Here is a 16,473-nt window from a genome sequence, read left to right as displayed (position 1 = left end):
TGTAGCCAGCAGCCAGCGTGAGTGGCCAGCAGCCGCAGTGAGCGGCCGTCCAGAAGCTGGAGACTGATCTGCCTCGCCCGGGAAGAGCGCAATGATGGTGCCAACTTGGGCCAGTGAAGCAACATCCTCCACAACCAGACTGAAGAACAAAAACGACAGCAACTTGTCTGTTCCCCTTCCCCCAATTCCCCAGCACTGTTCCCATCTCCCCAATTCCCCAATAAAATAAAAATTAAAAAAAACTCTCCAAAGCTTCCTAAGGTATTTAGGCGGAGGAAGCCCTAACTTCTCATGGCCTCTCAAGCCCCACATGATCTGACTCTTGCTTACCTCTTGGACCTCATCTCCGCCCCCTCTTCCCTGGCTCTGGTCTGCCAGCCACACCAGCCATCTGCAGGCACAAGGGGCAAGCTCCTACTTCAGGGCCTTTTTACCTGCTCTTCCTTGTGCTTGGAATGCCGTTCAGCCAGTGCTCAGTGGTTTGTCATTTCATCTCACCAAGGTCCTTGCTCACATGCTGTTATCTTCAGAAAAGCCCTCCCTCACTACTTTATCTAAAACAGCAACCCCTGTCACTCTCCATACCTTTGACCCAGCTTTATTTTTTTGCAGGACATTTATTGCTAGATGAGATATTACATATCTACCGGTTCATTATCTTCCTTACGAGAATCTATTGTACTACACAATGAGAACTCTGTCTTGTTCACTGCTGTGAACAGTACCTTACACAGCAGACAACAACAATTCTTACATCAACAAATAATTCTTAGGCCGGCCAAGTGGCTCAGCTGGTTAAGAGTTAGCTTAGGGGCACAACCTCTGAGCAGCAGGACCGCCGGTTCGATTCCCACATAGGCCAGTGACACTTAGCCTGAGCTGAGCTGCTGCTGAGCCGCCAACGGGTCGCGGGATGGCTCAGCTGGTGAGAGCACATGCTCTGAACAACAAGACTGCCTGTTCAACGGTGGGCTACGCCCGCCTGCAACTAAGACTGATCTCGGCACCTTGAGCTGAGCTGCCACCCAGATGGCTCAGTGGATACAGCGTGCACTCTTTTTTCTTTTAAAGATTTTATTGGGGAATTGGGGGAGGGAACAGACAAGTTACTGTCCTTTTTGTTCTTCAGTCTAGTTGCGGAGGACATTGCTTCCCATGTTGGTATTGTGACCACTGAGCTCTTCCTGGCTGAGGCAGATCAGTTGCCAGACATTGGACGGCCGCTCACAGTAGCTTCCGGCAGCCCAGCTCCAGGTCAAGCTGTTGTTCACCATCTTAGCTGTAGAGGACGCAGCGTCACTGGCCCAATGTGGGATCTGAACCCACGGCCCTGCTGCTCAGAGCTCGCGCTCCCAAGCCAACTCTTAACCAACAAGCCATTCGACCAGCCCAAGCATGCGCTCTTAACAACAAGGCTGCCGGTTGGACTCCCACACGGGATGGTGGCTATGCCCACCCACAACTGGAACTGAACTCGGCACCTTGAGCTGGGCTGCTGCCCGGATCACTCAATGGATAGAGCGTGCGCTCTTAACAACAAGGCTGCTGGTTCAACTCCCACATGGATGGTGGCTACACCCAACCGCAACTAAGATTGTAACACAGCACCTTGAGCTTAGAGGCCATGAGCTACCGACGGGCTGTCGGATGGCAACTGCCGCCCTCCACAACTAAGATTGAAGAACAACAACTTGGCTGGTCTCCTTCCCCAATTCCCCAACACTATTCCCCTCCCCCAATTCCCCAATTTAAAAACAACAACAAAAAACAAATAATTATTGAATAAATAAATTAATCTCATCTTATCCTCACTAACCCTGAGGAAGCTGCTCTTACCATTTTAAGAAGGAAAACTGAGTCTTAGGCTAATCAATTTGCCCAATATCAAACAGTTGTGAAGAGTGGAGCATGAATTTCCAGTGCATCTCAAACTATCTGTGGTAAAGAACCAGTTTTTAAAATTTTCAACCTGTTGTGGGTCAATACTTTTAAAAAATTCAACAAAAGTTATCACTGTAATGTCAAACTGTTCTAGAAGTTTCTAAACACTTACTCTGAATTTCTATCCCTATCTCATAATGAACCAGTTCTGGTCCACAGGCCCTTTCTTTAAGTAGCTTTCAGGCAGGCAAGATAAAACTGTTATTGTCCCTTGATTCTTACCACTGGCTGAATATTCAAATCATCAGAGTTTAAAATTAATACAAATACCCAACTAGCTACCCCTCCACCTGGGAATTCTCTAAATCAATAACAGCATTTTTTTAAAAAATCATGAATGGAAAGGGTATAAAGTGATATGTATTTTTCTCTTATAACTATTTAAGTTTTTGAGCATTTTAGTTGTTTGAGCAAACAGATAAAGAGACATCTTCTCTGACCATTATACTAAAAGTGCTAGATCATTTCCAAAAAATTACATAATACCTTAATTGTAACCCGCCCCAAGGGGTAAGGATTAGAAACACACATTTCCAAGACTCCAAAAAGGAAGAAGGGGGAAAAAAAGAAAAAGAGCACAATAGTGGGGCCCACATAAGGCCTGAGGAGCAGTGCTGAGCTCACTGTAACTATAAGCATCAACAGCTCAGGCAGCACAGACAGTCCCGGTGCCACACACTCCGGGCTGTGCAATACTGGGTTATATTTAAATTATATCCAGCCACTAAAGTAACTTCACATTAACACTTTCTTTCTTCCTGCCTGAATTGTGTGCTTTTGAAAAACATCTGGGTCACATTCATCACACAAGCATGGATAATGATCTAACTGGTGATTAAAAACCAAAAAAGACTGAAGTTACGTACAATTCTTTCAAGCGAGTTTGAGAAAAAGCATTTTCTTGGATAGACATTATAGCATTGTTGTTCAAATCTCTGAAATAAAGAGAAACAAAACATTACCAGTCACCATTTCTACAATTAAGTTTCTATAAACACTTTAACTGGTCATGAAAACCTCTGCTAATAGCAAAGATTATTTATAAACTGAGTAAAATATATGCAGAATACTTACAGATGCTCAAGGGATTCAAGACCAATGAATGCTTTCTTTGTAATTGACTTAATCTGATTTCCTTGTAAGATTCTGAAAAACAAACAGACCTTCCTAATAAAGCTCTCCACTAAATGAAATTAAATTTATTAAATCAAACATTTACCTGTAAAAGATGAAAATAAGCTTAACGTGCATGTTTAAGAAAGCTGCAAATCTTTATGATTAACCAATGCACAGCACAGCATGAAGGCTTCTATTAAGATGTTAGAGCTCAAAGAGGTACCTGTGAACAACCACCTCACCACTGACACACTGGTAGTTTTCATAAGAAATTGGACTATTTCCCCAGTTTCTCCCTTCTTAGCAAATGATCATCAAGTCAAAGAAATTCAGATACGTGTGAAGCCCTGAAGAAATTCTCATGGGCAAATATCTAAAATCTTACTTGAGAGAATCCTCTCTTGCTAAATTACCCATAAATCTCACATCATTAAACAGATTACTGACTCAACTCTGATTTCTCAGAGCATTTCTTTTACTTAAACAGAAATTCTAGCTCCATAAACAACTTCCCTTTAAGTGTCCATAAGGAATGCTCTTTCAACAGAAAGTGCCCCATCACAGAAAACAAAATTTTTAAAAATCCCAAAAAACAAAAAAACTTGATAAACAACAAAGCTTCTTTAGTGAATGGGTCAGAAGGCTCAGACTTTCCAGCCAAAACAAACAGACATAATCCAATCACATTTACAATTGATTCTTGAAGATACACCTTTGTAGACATATAAATAGTACAAATACATACAATTTAGTGAGACTTGTGAGTCCAGCAAAGGCTTCATTAGCATCTTCTATGGCCCATGAAATTTCATTGTTTCGTAAATTTCTATAAAAATGTCAGAGAAAGACAGGTTCTGTTAGACCACATGACATTACACCATCAGGCACCAGCCTGGCATGGCAATGCTAATTTTTATCCTTCTTTAAACAGCTAAGTTATGATAAAGACTCAACTTTTTTTTTTTTTAAGGTTTTATTGGGGAATTGGGGGAGGGGAACAGACAAGTTGCTGCCCTTTTGTTCTTCAGTCTAGTTGTGGAGGATGTTGCTTCACTGGCCCATGTTGGTATTATCATTGCGCTCTTCCCAGGTAAGGCAGATTGGTAGCCGGCCTCTGGAAGGCCGCTCACGATGGTTCTTGGCAGCTCACACCAGCTGCCGGCCACTCAAGCTGGCTGCTGGCCACTCACGGTAGCTTATGACAGTCCACTGCAGCTGGGGCTGCAGCCTATGCCGTCACCAGCGACTCACGGCAGCCCAGCTCCAGGTCGAGCTGTTGTTCACCATCTTAACTGTGGAGGGCAGTGTCACTGGCCCCATGTGGGATCTGAACCGGGGCCCTGCTGCTCACAGCTGGTGTCCCAAGCCAGCTCTTAACCAACACACCACTCGGCCGGCCCAAAGACTCAACTTTTTAAAGAATGTCTGTGATAAGTACATAAAAACTAATTCTCATAAGCTCAGAATGAAGCTGGCCTTGATAAATAAATTAAGCAACCTGCAAGAGTATGAATCGGCCTAGCTAACAGCCCCTAATTGTGTTATCATATTAAAAATTAGTCAGGGTCCTGCAAGAAGCAGGAGGATTTCAAGATGCAGGGGATATGGCTTACAAATCTGATTTCAGACTAATGGGATTTCTGGGTGACCCAGGCCTTTGCCTGGGCCCTTAACCTAAAAGGGCTGACACACACACACAAAAAAAGGCTGACAAAGAGTGATGTCAGTCCAGTTTCACAGCTCCACAGCCATTAAACACACCCCTTGGGAAGCAAGAATGTACTAGAGTGATCACTGTTCTCTTTAAAAGGAAAAGTATGGATCTTTTAAAATCCACTGTTGCTTTCTCAGAGGAAACGCAATTGCACCACACCATGCCCTCTGATGGAAGAAACACCAGTTCAAGATATTTAATCACTTTTGCTTCCTTAAGTTGTCTCACAGGAAAGTACAAAGCTTTTTTGCTTTATAAGACATATACACAGTTGTATGAATCACAGTAAGGAGATAGATCACTCTTCCCATTCAGCTATCCATTTCCTCAAAACGAGAGCTAACAGAGCTCATTTCATTTCACTAAGGAACAAACACCGAAACAACCGATGGCTCAACTCTTCAGGATGTTCCCTGTCCTCCACAGCACAGCAGAAATAAAACTCATCACCAAAATGAGTAAGAGGTACACTTACGATGGCAAGAGCACTGGTCTAAAGCCAGGGTTTCAGATCGGATCCTAATTCTGCCTTAACGATCTCTGTGGCATTAGACAATCAGTTACTTCTGCAATTACTTTACTAAACTTTAATGCTACAATAATCACTGGTATACTGAAAGAAACTGTTTGCCATCCCCTGACTGGTCAAAAGGCAATTTGTACCTGATAACTGATCTGGTTTCACCTCTGATAATGTAGAAAATGATGGGGGGTAGAGGGGGTGACTTTGAATTGTTAAAGGCCAAATCTGAAGGAAGACTACCTCACTAACTTTAAAAAAAAAAAAAGAAAAGAATTGGGGCCAGCTGAGTGGCACATTGGTTAAGAGCTGGCTTGGGACACCGGCTCTGAGCAGCAGGGCCCTGGTTCAGATCCCACATGAGGGCAAGTGACGCTGCGCCCTCTACAGCTAAGATGGTGAACAACAGCTCGACCTGGAGCTGGGCTGCCATGAGTTGCCGGTGACAGCGTAGGCTGCAGTGAGGTTGCAGTGGGCTGCCATAAACTACCATGTGTGGCCGGCAGCCAGTGTGAGCGGCCGGCAGCCAATCTGAGCTGCCAAGAGCCGCTGTGAGCAGCCGTCCAGAGGCCGGCGACCGATCTGCCTCGCCCGGGAAGAGCGCAACGATGATACCAACATGGGCCAGTGAAACGACGTCCTCCACAACTAGACTGAAGAACAAAAGGACAGCAACTTGTCTGTTCCCCTTCCCCCGATTCCCCAGCGCTGTTCCCCTCCCCCAATTCCCCAATAAAATCTTTTTTTAAAAAAAAGAAAGAATCAAACACATAGACACAGCTTCACAAAGTTATCATGCTTTCTTTCTCATTGATGGTTAGGCCCCAAAGTTGGGAGCCTGTATCTTTTTTGAGACCATTTATCAACTCTGAACCTGATGACCAGAAAGTCCCCTTTCAGGAACCTAAGAATCTACAAATTCTACTAATTTCTCTCTTATTCAATTATTCTGCTCTGTTTAAGATTATTGTATTTCATTAAAATACCTCTTCATTCCATTATATTCATGATCAGGGTACAACATTCAACTTACAGAATCACAGAATTTTAGAACTGAAATTGCCTTCAGTAACCATCTCATACGTCCATCTTCACTGGATGAAGAGACAAGGAAAATGGCAGCCAGGAAAGGCTAAGTGATTCTGTTCATCAGGCAGTACGGCAAAGCAGGTGAGCTTCAATACCAAACAGGCCTGGCTTCTAAACCTGGCCCAAATATCTCCAGACTATGTGACTTTAAACACATCATTATAATTTCCCTGAACCTCAGCCTCCAGATATGGAAAAGAGCAATCATATCCTAGTATTCTGGAAGCATCTGGCCCAGATTATTAATAAATGTTAGTGTTTCCTGTTCCAAGTCATGCAGCAAATTAGTAACAATGAGCAGGTCTCTTGCCAGAGATACACATCCTGCATCCTTCTGAATGAGAAATAGTAGTTCTGGTACACAACTGGCAGTTCAAGGTCAGAGGAACAAAAAAACGTGCATTTCTGACACTAGCAACTGGGTTTTATTCCACAGTAACTGGCACAGTGAGAGGTGCTTTGTTGTTTGGTTGATTAACTCAGAATTAAAGTACAAACTGAACTAGCTAGAAATAAGACTTAAGTATGGGGACCGAGACAAGTAAGACTATCTTGCACCATGGCACAGGACAGAAGAACATCAAAATATTAACATATATAAATCTATAGGTGATTCGTTGTTTTAATTTATTTGCTTTATTGCTTTAAAAAAATTAGCCAAAAAAAGACAGATGTACTTACAGTGTTTGAAGATTGGAAAGAAACCTAAACACACCATCAGCAATGTGAGTGACTCTGTTGTCCCCTAAATTCAGTCTCTCCAGTAAGCTCAGACCCACAAAGGCAGATTCATCCAGGCGGGTCAACTGGTTATAGGACAAATCACTGAAAACAGGAAACATGGAAGGTAAGGAATTCGCTGCATTTCAGTTCAACTTTCATATCCTTATTCCACTTACATGATAAATTCAGAGCTTTCAACAAGCTTCTAATAAAGAGGGATGTTAGGTTGCATTACTGGCCATGGGAATGATTCATTCCAATCTGCGCTAGTCTCATAGCCTCCCCTGGAATGCCATCCAACACTCACAGCTCAGATAGTCTTTGGCAGAACTCCCAGGCATCAGGGCTGATTCTTTCAACAGCGTTCTGGCCCACATAGAGCTGCTGTAGCATTCGCAAGCCATACAACCACCCCTTGTTCACTTCTGTAAGGTTATTATGCTCCAGTTCTCTGCACATTAGAGAAAGAGGGGAGAAAATATGTTTCATAACAAGCTCTGCGATGAGGAAATTCCTAAAATCTTCATTAAGTCTTGCTCAGAGAAACATATACCTTCGCTCAACCCAAGTGAGCCAACAAATTCTAGTCAATAAATATTCACAGCTTACTTCAGATTTAGTACTAGAAGGTAGTAAGACTGTCTAAGATATCAGATCTATAAAATCGAGACACCGAGACATATAGATACCTATTCTGGATAAATTCTGATAATATTCATCAGCCAAAACATTAAGGGAATACAGACTATTTAGATGAAATGTTTGTAAAAATTATGACAAAAATGCCAGTTAGATAGCGAAACTTAAAGAGCTTTGTATACACTTATTTCACATCAGGGAAGAGAGAAAGAACTGCTGTACCTTGGTATCCTTAAAGCAGCTGCCCTAGTTGTTTGGCACGAGTCCCAGTCAGACTCCTTCCCTAACCACCTCCGATTCGAGGTCATAGTACTTACAATTCTTCCATGTTATCCAAGCCAAAAAATGCTCCATCCTTCAGTTTGCTAATTCCATTCCGCTGCATTTTCAAAGATCTTAAGGAGTCAAGCCCTTGGAATGTTAGACCTTCCACAACTTTAATCCTGTTTCTTTTAAGTTCCCTTTAACAAAAATAGTTTTGCAGTCAGAAAATTGGTTTGCTGATGTGCTCTAATAATAACTAAAAAGAACAAGACTCACAAGAACTGGAGGTGAGGCAGCTTGAAGATTTTGGGTGGAATCGTGCTGATTCTGTTCCGGTTTAACTTTACCACTAGTAAGGAACTCGATAAATTATCGAAGCAACTGGCCTCCAAGATGGTTATCCTATTATTACTCAAATTCCTAAAATGAACAAGATTGCAACAACATAAAAAAAACTTAGTGGAACAACAACAAAAACTACCACTGGAAAGCTGCCCAGAGTCTATGACTGAGCCCCAGCTCTATCTACCACTTAGCAACTGTGTACAACTTTACAAATAATTTAAGTGCTTTGTTTCTTCAACTACAAAATAAGAATACCTAGTTCATTTGGGTTGAAACAGTACGTGTGAACATGCTTATAAACTGCAAAACACTAGCACACAGGCAAATTACCATCATCATTCTATAGGGCGAGCCACTGTTTAACAAACCACTCCTATTCACCTTTTACAAAACTGGCAATAAAACAAATTAGAGAATTAAATCTCAAAAATTACCCCGGATACTGAACAGTATTTTCTGACAATGGTGCATAGCGCACTCTTTAAGAGGAGAAAAAACTCAATAAGCCCGAAAACCGAAAAACTGACCATACATTTGTTTCACAATATGCATATCAAAATAACAACAACAGACATTTCTGGAGAGATAAGCATCAATGAATGATAAACATGCACTTCAAAGTCAATCTAGTTTAAACTAGCATTAACTTACAGGTATTTAAGCTGCATTCGAGGAAATGAAGATGTCTTGATTTCTGATATTATATTTGAGCTGAGATCTAAGTTTTCAAGAGCAGGGTAAAACTGCAAAGCCTCTGCGTTTACTTCTGGGATTGCATTATGGACTCTATAAAATAAAGATTATATTAAAGCTACTGCCAATGATCCACCCCAGGCCACAAGGACATTAAATAACTGGGATCAACAATAAGAGTATCCAAAACAAAAACCGAAAAACTGTGTACTATTCATAATTTAAGTAAAAGATCTGAAATCTTATTTACTTACAATGACAGCAGAGTAATATTAGAAGTTGGTTCTCCAAAATATGGGATTTCTGTTAGCTCATTGTAATTCATTTTCCTAAGCAGGAAGAAAAACAGATTTCAAAGTTTTGTGAGAGACATGTTACCTCTGGTTTATTGGCTAGTACATATTCTTTAGGACAGGTGCCACATTTTTTAAAAGCCTATGACTCAGGATGAGTTAGATTAAATGTATAATACTGTGAAATCAGAGATTTTAATAAGAAATGTTTTTTCATGGTATAGCTCTACAACTGATCTCAATATTTAAAAGATTAAGAAATATTTTGCACATTATTTTTAATCCCAGCAAGGATCTTTGAATAGTTACATTTATGACATCTAATATGACTCCTTAAACAAAGAAGGAATAATTAACCCATCCATATCTCTTTTATATATTTAAAACAAATAAAATTATACATTAAATTTTTTATGTATAAAAAATTTTTTAAGTTATTCATGGTGAGGCAGGGCTGCTTGAGGGCACAGATAACATTAATCTGCCTTCCCAGAGATGGAGCTTAAGGCTGGTTTTACAGAAGACACATCACCATCCGATCCCAGGAGCTCTTTAAACAGATTGTCTCAAACGTTTTACTAGCAAATCTAATCTCATCACATTTTATTAACCTGGTTTTCAATCACTGAACAGCCTCAACAATCTAGAATACAGAGAAACAAAAAAAAAACCCAGAAGTAAAAGGCCTCTAAGAAACCAACCTAAGTTATAATACAAAGTCCATGTAATAAAAAAGCTCATGACTTCCCATGGAAGCACTTTCACCCCCTTCCTTAGCGCCTACTCTTTCAGCTAATAAGCTTGTCAATTGTTTCTTCACTCCACAGCAGATTAGAAGCAGTCAGTTTGGGGCAGGGAAGGAGAGACTGCAGGGACAATGAGTGCACGAAGAAGTTACTTATCCCTAAGTCAGCAAGAAATCAGAACCAAAAATAAACCTGAGGGTTCTGGGGGTATTTAGGGTAGAAGCAAAACAGGATCAATAGCTGTGCCTCTGAGAACATCATAATGCAGTGACTGATAGTAACAATATTTTAGAAAATTTCCTCCAAAGCATACATAATAGATCTCAGTATTAAAGGAAAAAACATCAGTGAAGTGGAAAATTGAATCATATTAACCACACTGCAAATGATGCCGAAAATATTGTATTTCATATAAATCACTTCAGACATGATGCTTCCATCTTAGATGAGTCAAGACATTAAAAAAAGTTTACACAACAGAGTTTTACTGGCTTAAACTTTGGCAAAAAACAAATAAAACATATTTACTCTCGAGAGGAAAAAAATCTTACTTTTGGCTCCAAGGAAGACTATTTCTTCACAGTTTGCAACTTGAAATCACCAACCCAATGGAATGGCACAATGCCCACAGAGTTTGTGATGATAACAAAGCCAGAGATGACAGTTTAAGTTTTTAAACAATGTCTTTTAATTTTTTTTCTTCAATTTTTTGATAGCACTTTTGGATTGAACAACCTCAAATTCATAATTCATCAGATCACCTCAAGGAATTTCATGTAAATTTAAATAAGCAAAATAACTTACACTTCTTGTAATGTTTGAGATTCCAAGCTGACGTTCCAGTGAGACAACCGATTATGACTCAAGTCCCTAGTGGAAGACAAAAGATCATTCTTAGTTAAGTGTTAGAAAGCAGACTTATAGGAAAAAAAAAAACCTAAACTAAAATGCGAATCCAAAAGCACTATCAAATGTGAATTTGAGTAGTACAGACAAAAAGAATGTTTATAAAAGATGAAAAAAATATATATAGATTTCAAAATAGCTAGTTTATTTTTTCATTTTTATGAGGTTTTGGGGTTTTGTTTTGTTTTTTTTTACTAATTGGGAAAACATTCACATGGACCAATAATCAAAAAATATAAAAGGGTATACAGCAAAAAGTTTCCCACCCTTGTCTCCAGCCATCCAATTTCCCTCTCATTGAATAAAATGAAAATATTATTTCTTGTGCAGTCTGTCAGATACTTTATGCATGTATAGCAAATTTTTACACAAATGGTAAATAATTTACACATTATTTTGCCCTTGCTTTTTTCACTTGACAATACATCTTGTAGATCATTGCACAGCAACATTACAAAGTTTGTTCATTCCTTTTAGTAATTATACTTTATTATGATGTACTATACTTTATGCACTTTTGAAAGAAATATATACTTTTTAAAGTAATATGTACTTTTTAAATATATACTTTACACAATATATAGAATATATATTATACTATCTTACACTTTAGCTGTAGATAAACTTGAAGACAGATTTCACAAGTCAAAATAGTTTCTGTATTAGAAATGGGGTTGACCACATCCTTAATAGAGATATGGTCTTCCTAAAAAAAAAGAAATCTAGTTTCAGGAAAGAAAATTTCATCTCACTTCAAATTATGTTGGTGATGGTGGCGGCGAAGGAGACAGCTAACATTTATTCAGTGCCAGACATTCTTCTATACACTTTGTATATATTAACTGCCTAAATCCATATAACCACCTTATGAGGCAAGTGCTTTTACAATCCTCACTTCCTGATACACAAACGAGCAGAGATTAATAATTTGTCAATCCAAGGTCACGCGGCTAGTAAGTGAAGAAGCCATAAACTTGAAATTCCACCTCACTTCTAGCAAATAATTTACTAGATATAGCAGATTTCACTGAAATTAGCCATGAGTCTAAATATTTAAATAGGCTTTAAAAAAAATTCACCTTGATGCTTCCGGGCTTCTTTACAAGGCTGAAGTGGAAACCAGCCCACACAAGCTGGCTGCCCAAGAGATGTATTATACATTACAATATGGCTAGCAATAGAGACAGGCTGGAGAAACATCACAGATCGCTTTATCTCACTGGGCCACCACAGGCAGCTGACAGATGCACGTGCTTTGAATGATGTCTCTATCACAGAACAATTTGTTCTCAGCTAGATTCATGCCTGCATATCTACAAAACCTAGCCACTATCATTTATGAGCTTAACCTAACACAATGACTTAACTAAGACCGGATCAAACCATCACTTTTCTACAACAGTTCTACAACCTTTATTCCAAGATATCTGGTAGCAGATATCAGTTCAAGGTCACTCGTGAACGGAGAGGTGTATTGGGAAATGTAAGAGATAAAAAATATGAATCTGTTCCATATAAAAATCTTACAGTGATACCTTAACCAATTCAATTCACACTTGCTACTAAACAATGAACACAGACTTTCACATTTCACAGATGTTTATTTATTGTGGTGTTTCACCTGAAGGAGAAATTCAGCTGTTCTAATTTAAGTTAGATATTCCATATTCTGCTCCAGGGTGGCGAGTCTGGCCAATAGAGAGCTAATATTATCTGTGTAAGCGGACTCGCATACTATGATTTATTCTACATCTCATGCTTGTGGAGGTTTAATTTTTTTTCCTTTTACAGATTAAGGGCTTTCATTTTAGTAACAGTGCTTCTAATGCTTTTCCAAACCCTAATCTCCCTGGCAGTGTATCTCTTGACTGTACTCACCCACTTGAGTTCTCGCATGGATGTCAATGTGACCAGATAATCCGTTTTAAAGGAAACCATTACTCATATTAAAGGATTTGATAACCATCAAATTAAACTCAATTCTATACAAACTTGGTAAACTCAACATGGTATAAACCACTTTGTATTCAGTACCAGTGAAAACTGCCCAGCGTCTCTTTTGGGGGAAAGAGTAATTTTCTGTGTCTTGGAAGAACCTCTGAGGCATTTCAATGGAACTCAGTGGAAACCTGAAACATTCCAGAGCCTCTCCATTGGGTAACACTGTCTTAAGGATGCACGCCTCCTAGGTTAAAACCCCATATATTGATGCTCTCTGGACCTTCCTAAAATAAATCCACATTGAATGGATTAAAGAAAAACTACCAGTGAACTGAGATACACTCCAGAAATAGTACTATCATAGAAAGCAACCAGTATCAATCAGTGTAGCTGTTTATCAAACTATCACAGGTATCTTACTAGAATGACATGGATTGATCTAATCCTCAGGTATTCATGCAATAAACAGTCGCTAAACCATGTGTCAGGTACTGTGCTAAGTGCCAAGGCTACAAACACTGTCAATATTAGTGACCTTTTCCTTCGACTTCTTTGAAAGCAGCATTTATAATACTTGGAGGTGGAGTCACTCCAAAACTGTAAACATAAATTGAACATCAACTCAACTCTCTCCTTCATTGGAAATGCGTGAATTAACTTTCTTTTATACCTAAATTTCACTCTTGAAATTAGTGATATGACGTGTATATATGAGAGTGTACAGACACACGCTTACTCTCCATGACACACCTTCCCTGTTTTTCTTTTTTTTTAATACTCCAGAAAGGCTGAAGATGACTAGTATTTAAAAACTTTAAATATCAGACGTAAAACTCTTAGATTAAGAATTTGGATAATTTGGGCCGGCTGAGTGGCGCGATGGTTAAGAACTGGTTGGGACGCCAGAGGGCCCCAGTTCGGATCCTACATGTGAGGGCCAGTGACACTGTCCTCCACAACTAAGATGCTGAACAACAGCTCAACAGCTGAAGAACAGCTGGGCTTCCGTGAGTCGCCGGCGACAGCATAGGCTGCAGCCCCTGTGGCAGTGGGTTGCCATGGGCTACCGTGTGTGGCCGGCAGCCAGCGTGAGCGGCCAGCAGCCGCAGTGAGCGGCCGTCCAGAAGCCGGCGACTGATCTGCCTCGCCCGGGAAGAGCGCAATGATGGTGCCAACTTGGGCCAGTGAAGCAACGTCCTCCACAACTAGACTGAAGAACAAAACAACAGCAACTTGTCTGTTCCCCTTCCCCCAATTCCCCAGCACTGTTCCCTTCCCCCCAATACCCCAATAAAAATCTTAAAAAAAAAAAAGAATTTGGATAATTTTAAAACTTAAAGTCTCTCACTATTCTTCCCAGTGGCCAATCATTAAATCCATTTAGTTTACATAAGCTAATGCTAGTTTGTCTGGTGTTTTTTTTACTCAAGTAAGAGTCCTGAAATGGAGAACTGTCTTTCACAGATTTCCCCCTTGACATAGCCCTTAAATGTACTTAAAAACTTGATCTAATGGTTGATAAACATAACCTGAAGAGGCTAAAGCTTCATAACAGTCAATCATCTTTACTGTTTAACCCACTACTACCTGAGTATTTATGGAGATGATGTTTGGAGAGTAAAGGTCTCAAAGAAGGCTTTATCTCAGGGTTGTAAACTCAGCTCCTGCTCATGCTAATCTACAGGGATGTATCTGTAATAAATGATGAATTATTAAGGTTCTTGATCTCATGTGGAGCCAGAGGTGCCATTAATGTAGTCGTTTAGTGCCATCAGGGTGTAAATAATTTATAGGATGGACAGAGCAATCATAGCAGTTTGAGGAGAATCAGTTCTGCGAGCTAAGTGCGAAGTCCTGCAGACACCGAGAGGCAGGGGTTTTCTCCTACCCAGTCACATGGGTATGCTTTTGAGTCATTGTCAATCTTCTATAATATTTTCCAGAATCTGCAGCACGAACGGGCCAAACTGTGAACTGCAACAAAGGCGGGACCTCTTCAAAGGGGCCCTTTGCAAATGCTAAAAGGACCTATTATATCCCATAGTTTGGGCACGACAATGCTTCATGTATTTATCCAGCATAATTTGCCCTTTTTTTGGGCTGCTATCATGAACACTCTTGGAGTAGACTAAAGATAAGGATTGTAAAACAACCCTTAAAATTCTGTCTGCTTTTAGGTTTGCTTTTTCTTTACCACTAACAGCTTTACACTGAAAGCTACCCCTTCTTGGAACTGTCAGCCTTTCTATCTGTCACAGTGCTGCTTAAATATTTTTCTGATTTGTTGCTTCTTACCAACTGCCATAGGCTAGGAAACCCCAGTGCCTGCTGGAACTCTCTGAAACAGGAGTAAATGAGATCTGAGAGTCTGAGAAGCTCCTTCATGAACAAATGCTTCCTGGAAGCATTTTTGCTTTGTGGTTGAACTAGAGATGGCTGGAAATATTAAGTAAATATCCTTAGGATAAATAAGATTTTATTAAGGCATGAAGCATAATGCTATTCCAAATTAAACCTTCTATCCTTCATTTGCACTACTTATTTTTAATATACTGTACAACACTTTTTCTATGAACCCAAAAAGTTGGAAATGGTAGGAAGATGAGAGCATTCATTTTAAGAATAAGAGGCAAGTTTTATTTTCTTCCATTATCTTCCCTGGGTTCTGAATGATTCAAAATATTGCTCCATTTGGGGAAATACAAAAACAAAACAAAACAGGAAATATAAATTCTCCAGTTACACTTAAAAATAAGAGTTTTTGCAGGCTCAGTTCTGGACACTGAGCAAGTCATTTAACCTCTCTAAATTGCAGTCTCCTCTACAGTTAAATGAGAATACTAGGATCAATCTCACTGGGTTGCTTAGAAAATTAAAAGGGTATAAATAAAATGCTTAGCATGCAGTCAGTGGGTAAACAGTCGATTATATAATACTAGATTTGCAGGAGGATGGCCCCGTACTCTCACCTTCTCTGAGTACCTACTGTACACGCAAGCATAATCCACTTCCCAAGGTAAAACCTTAACTAACTGGAACCACTCCCCTACAATACCTTATTAACGTAGTAAACTAAATATTGCTTCTGGATTCCAATTTCAAGGGCTCACATCTTCTGTTTACCACTTCCCCCAATAGACCAGGATAAACAAGATGAAATATGTTAAAACCCTTAATGATTGTATATGCTTTGAAATGACTGTTGGAAGTGAAACAGCTCACTGTAACAGCAGTGTGCATGCCAAGGACAACGTATATTAGATTCAGGAAACACAACAGCAGTGCATTCCCCTTTCCCCCAAATGTGCTTCAGGCATTTAGTAGGTCAGCTTTGTTTAAAGCAGCAGTTCTCAACCTTCCTAATGCCGCGACCCCTTAATACAGTTCTTCATGTTGTGGTAACCCCCAACCATAAAATTATTTTCATTGCTACTCTATAACTGTAATTTTGCTACCGTTATGAATTGTAATGTAAATATCTTTTTGTTTTCCGATGGTCTTAGGCGACCCCTGTGAAAGGGTCATTCAACCCCCAAAGGGGTC

The 16,473-nt window shown here is 39.8% G+C and overlaps 1 protein-coding gene across 4 annotated transcripts in view; it reads right to left on the bottom strand.

The window, feature by feature from the left end:
* LRIG2 (leucine rich repeats and immunoglobulin like domains 2) overlaps window positions 1-16,473 on the bottom strand; it is a 127,670-nt gene that overhangs the window by 18,499 nt on the left and 92,698 nt on the right. For 2 of the 4 annotated variants that reach the window (XM_019659163.1, XM_019659160.1), the window contains exons 2-11: window positions 10,888-10,953; window positions 9,299-9,373; window positions 9,003-9,137; window positions 8,283-8,426; window positions 8,060-8,203; window positions 7,411-7,554; window positions 7,062-7,205; window positions 3,803-3,883; window positions 3,016-3,087; window positions 2,808-2,876 (exon numbers count right to left, since the gene is read on the bottom strand). In XM_019659163.1, coding sequence (XP_019514708.1) covers window positions 2,808-2,876; window positions 3,016-3,087; window positions 3,803-3,883; window positions 7,062-7,205; window positions 7,411-7,554; window positions 8,060-8,203; window positions 8,283-8,426; window positions 9,003-9,137; window positions 9,299-9,369 — 1,004 coding nt within the window. In that variant the 5' untranslated portion in view covers window positions 9,370-9,373; window positions 10,888-10,953. Of the gene's footprint in view, window positions 1-2,807; window positions 2,877-3,015; window positions 3,088-3,802; window positions 3,884-7,061; window positions 7,206-7,410; window positions 7,555-8,059; window positions 8,204-8,282; window positions 8,427-9,002; window positions 9,138-9,298; window positions 9,374-10,887; window positions 10,954-11,595; window positions 11,672-12,068; window positions 12,149-16,473 lie in introns of those variants that run through there. The other 2 variants (XM_019659162.1, XM_019659161.1) reach the window with 2 other exon arrangements.

Source organism: Hipposideros armiger, unplaced genomic scaffold, assembly GCF_001890085.2.
Source record: "Hipposideros armiger isolate ML-2016 unplaced genomic scaffold, ASM189008v1 scaffold_297, whole genome shotgun sequence".
Classification (NCBI taxonomy): domain Eukaryota; kingdom Metazoa; phylum Chordata; class Mammalia; order Chiroptera; family Hipposideridae; genus Hipposideros; species Hipposideros armiger.
This window is presented reverse-complemented; position numbering and strand designations above follow the sequence as displayed.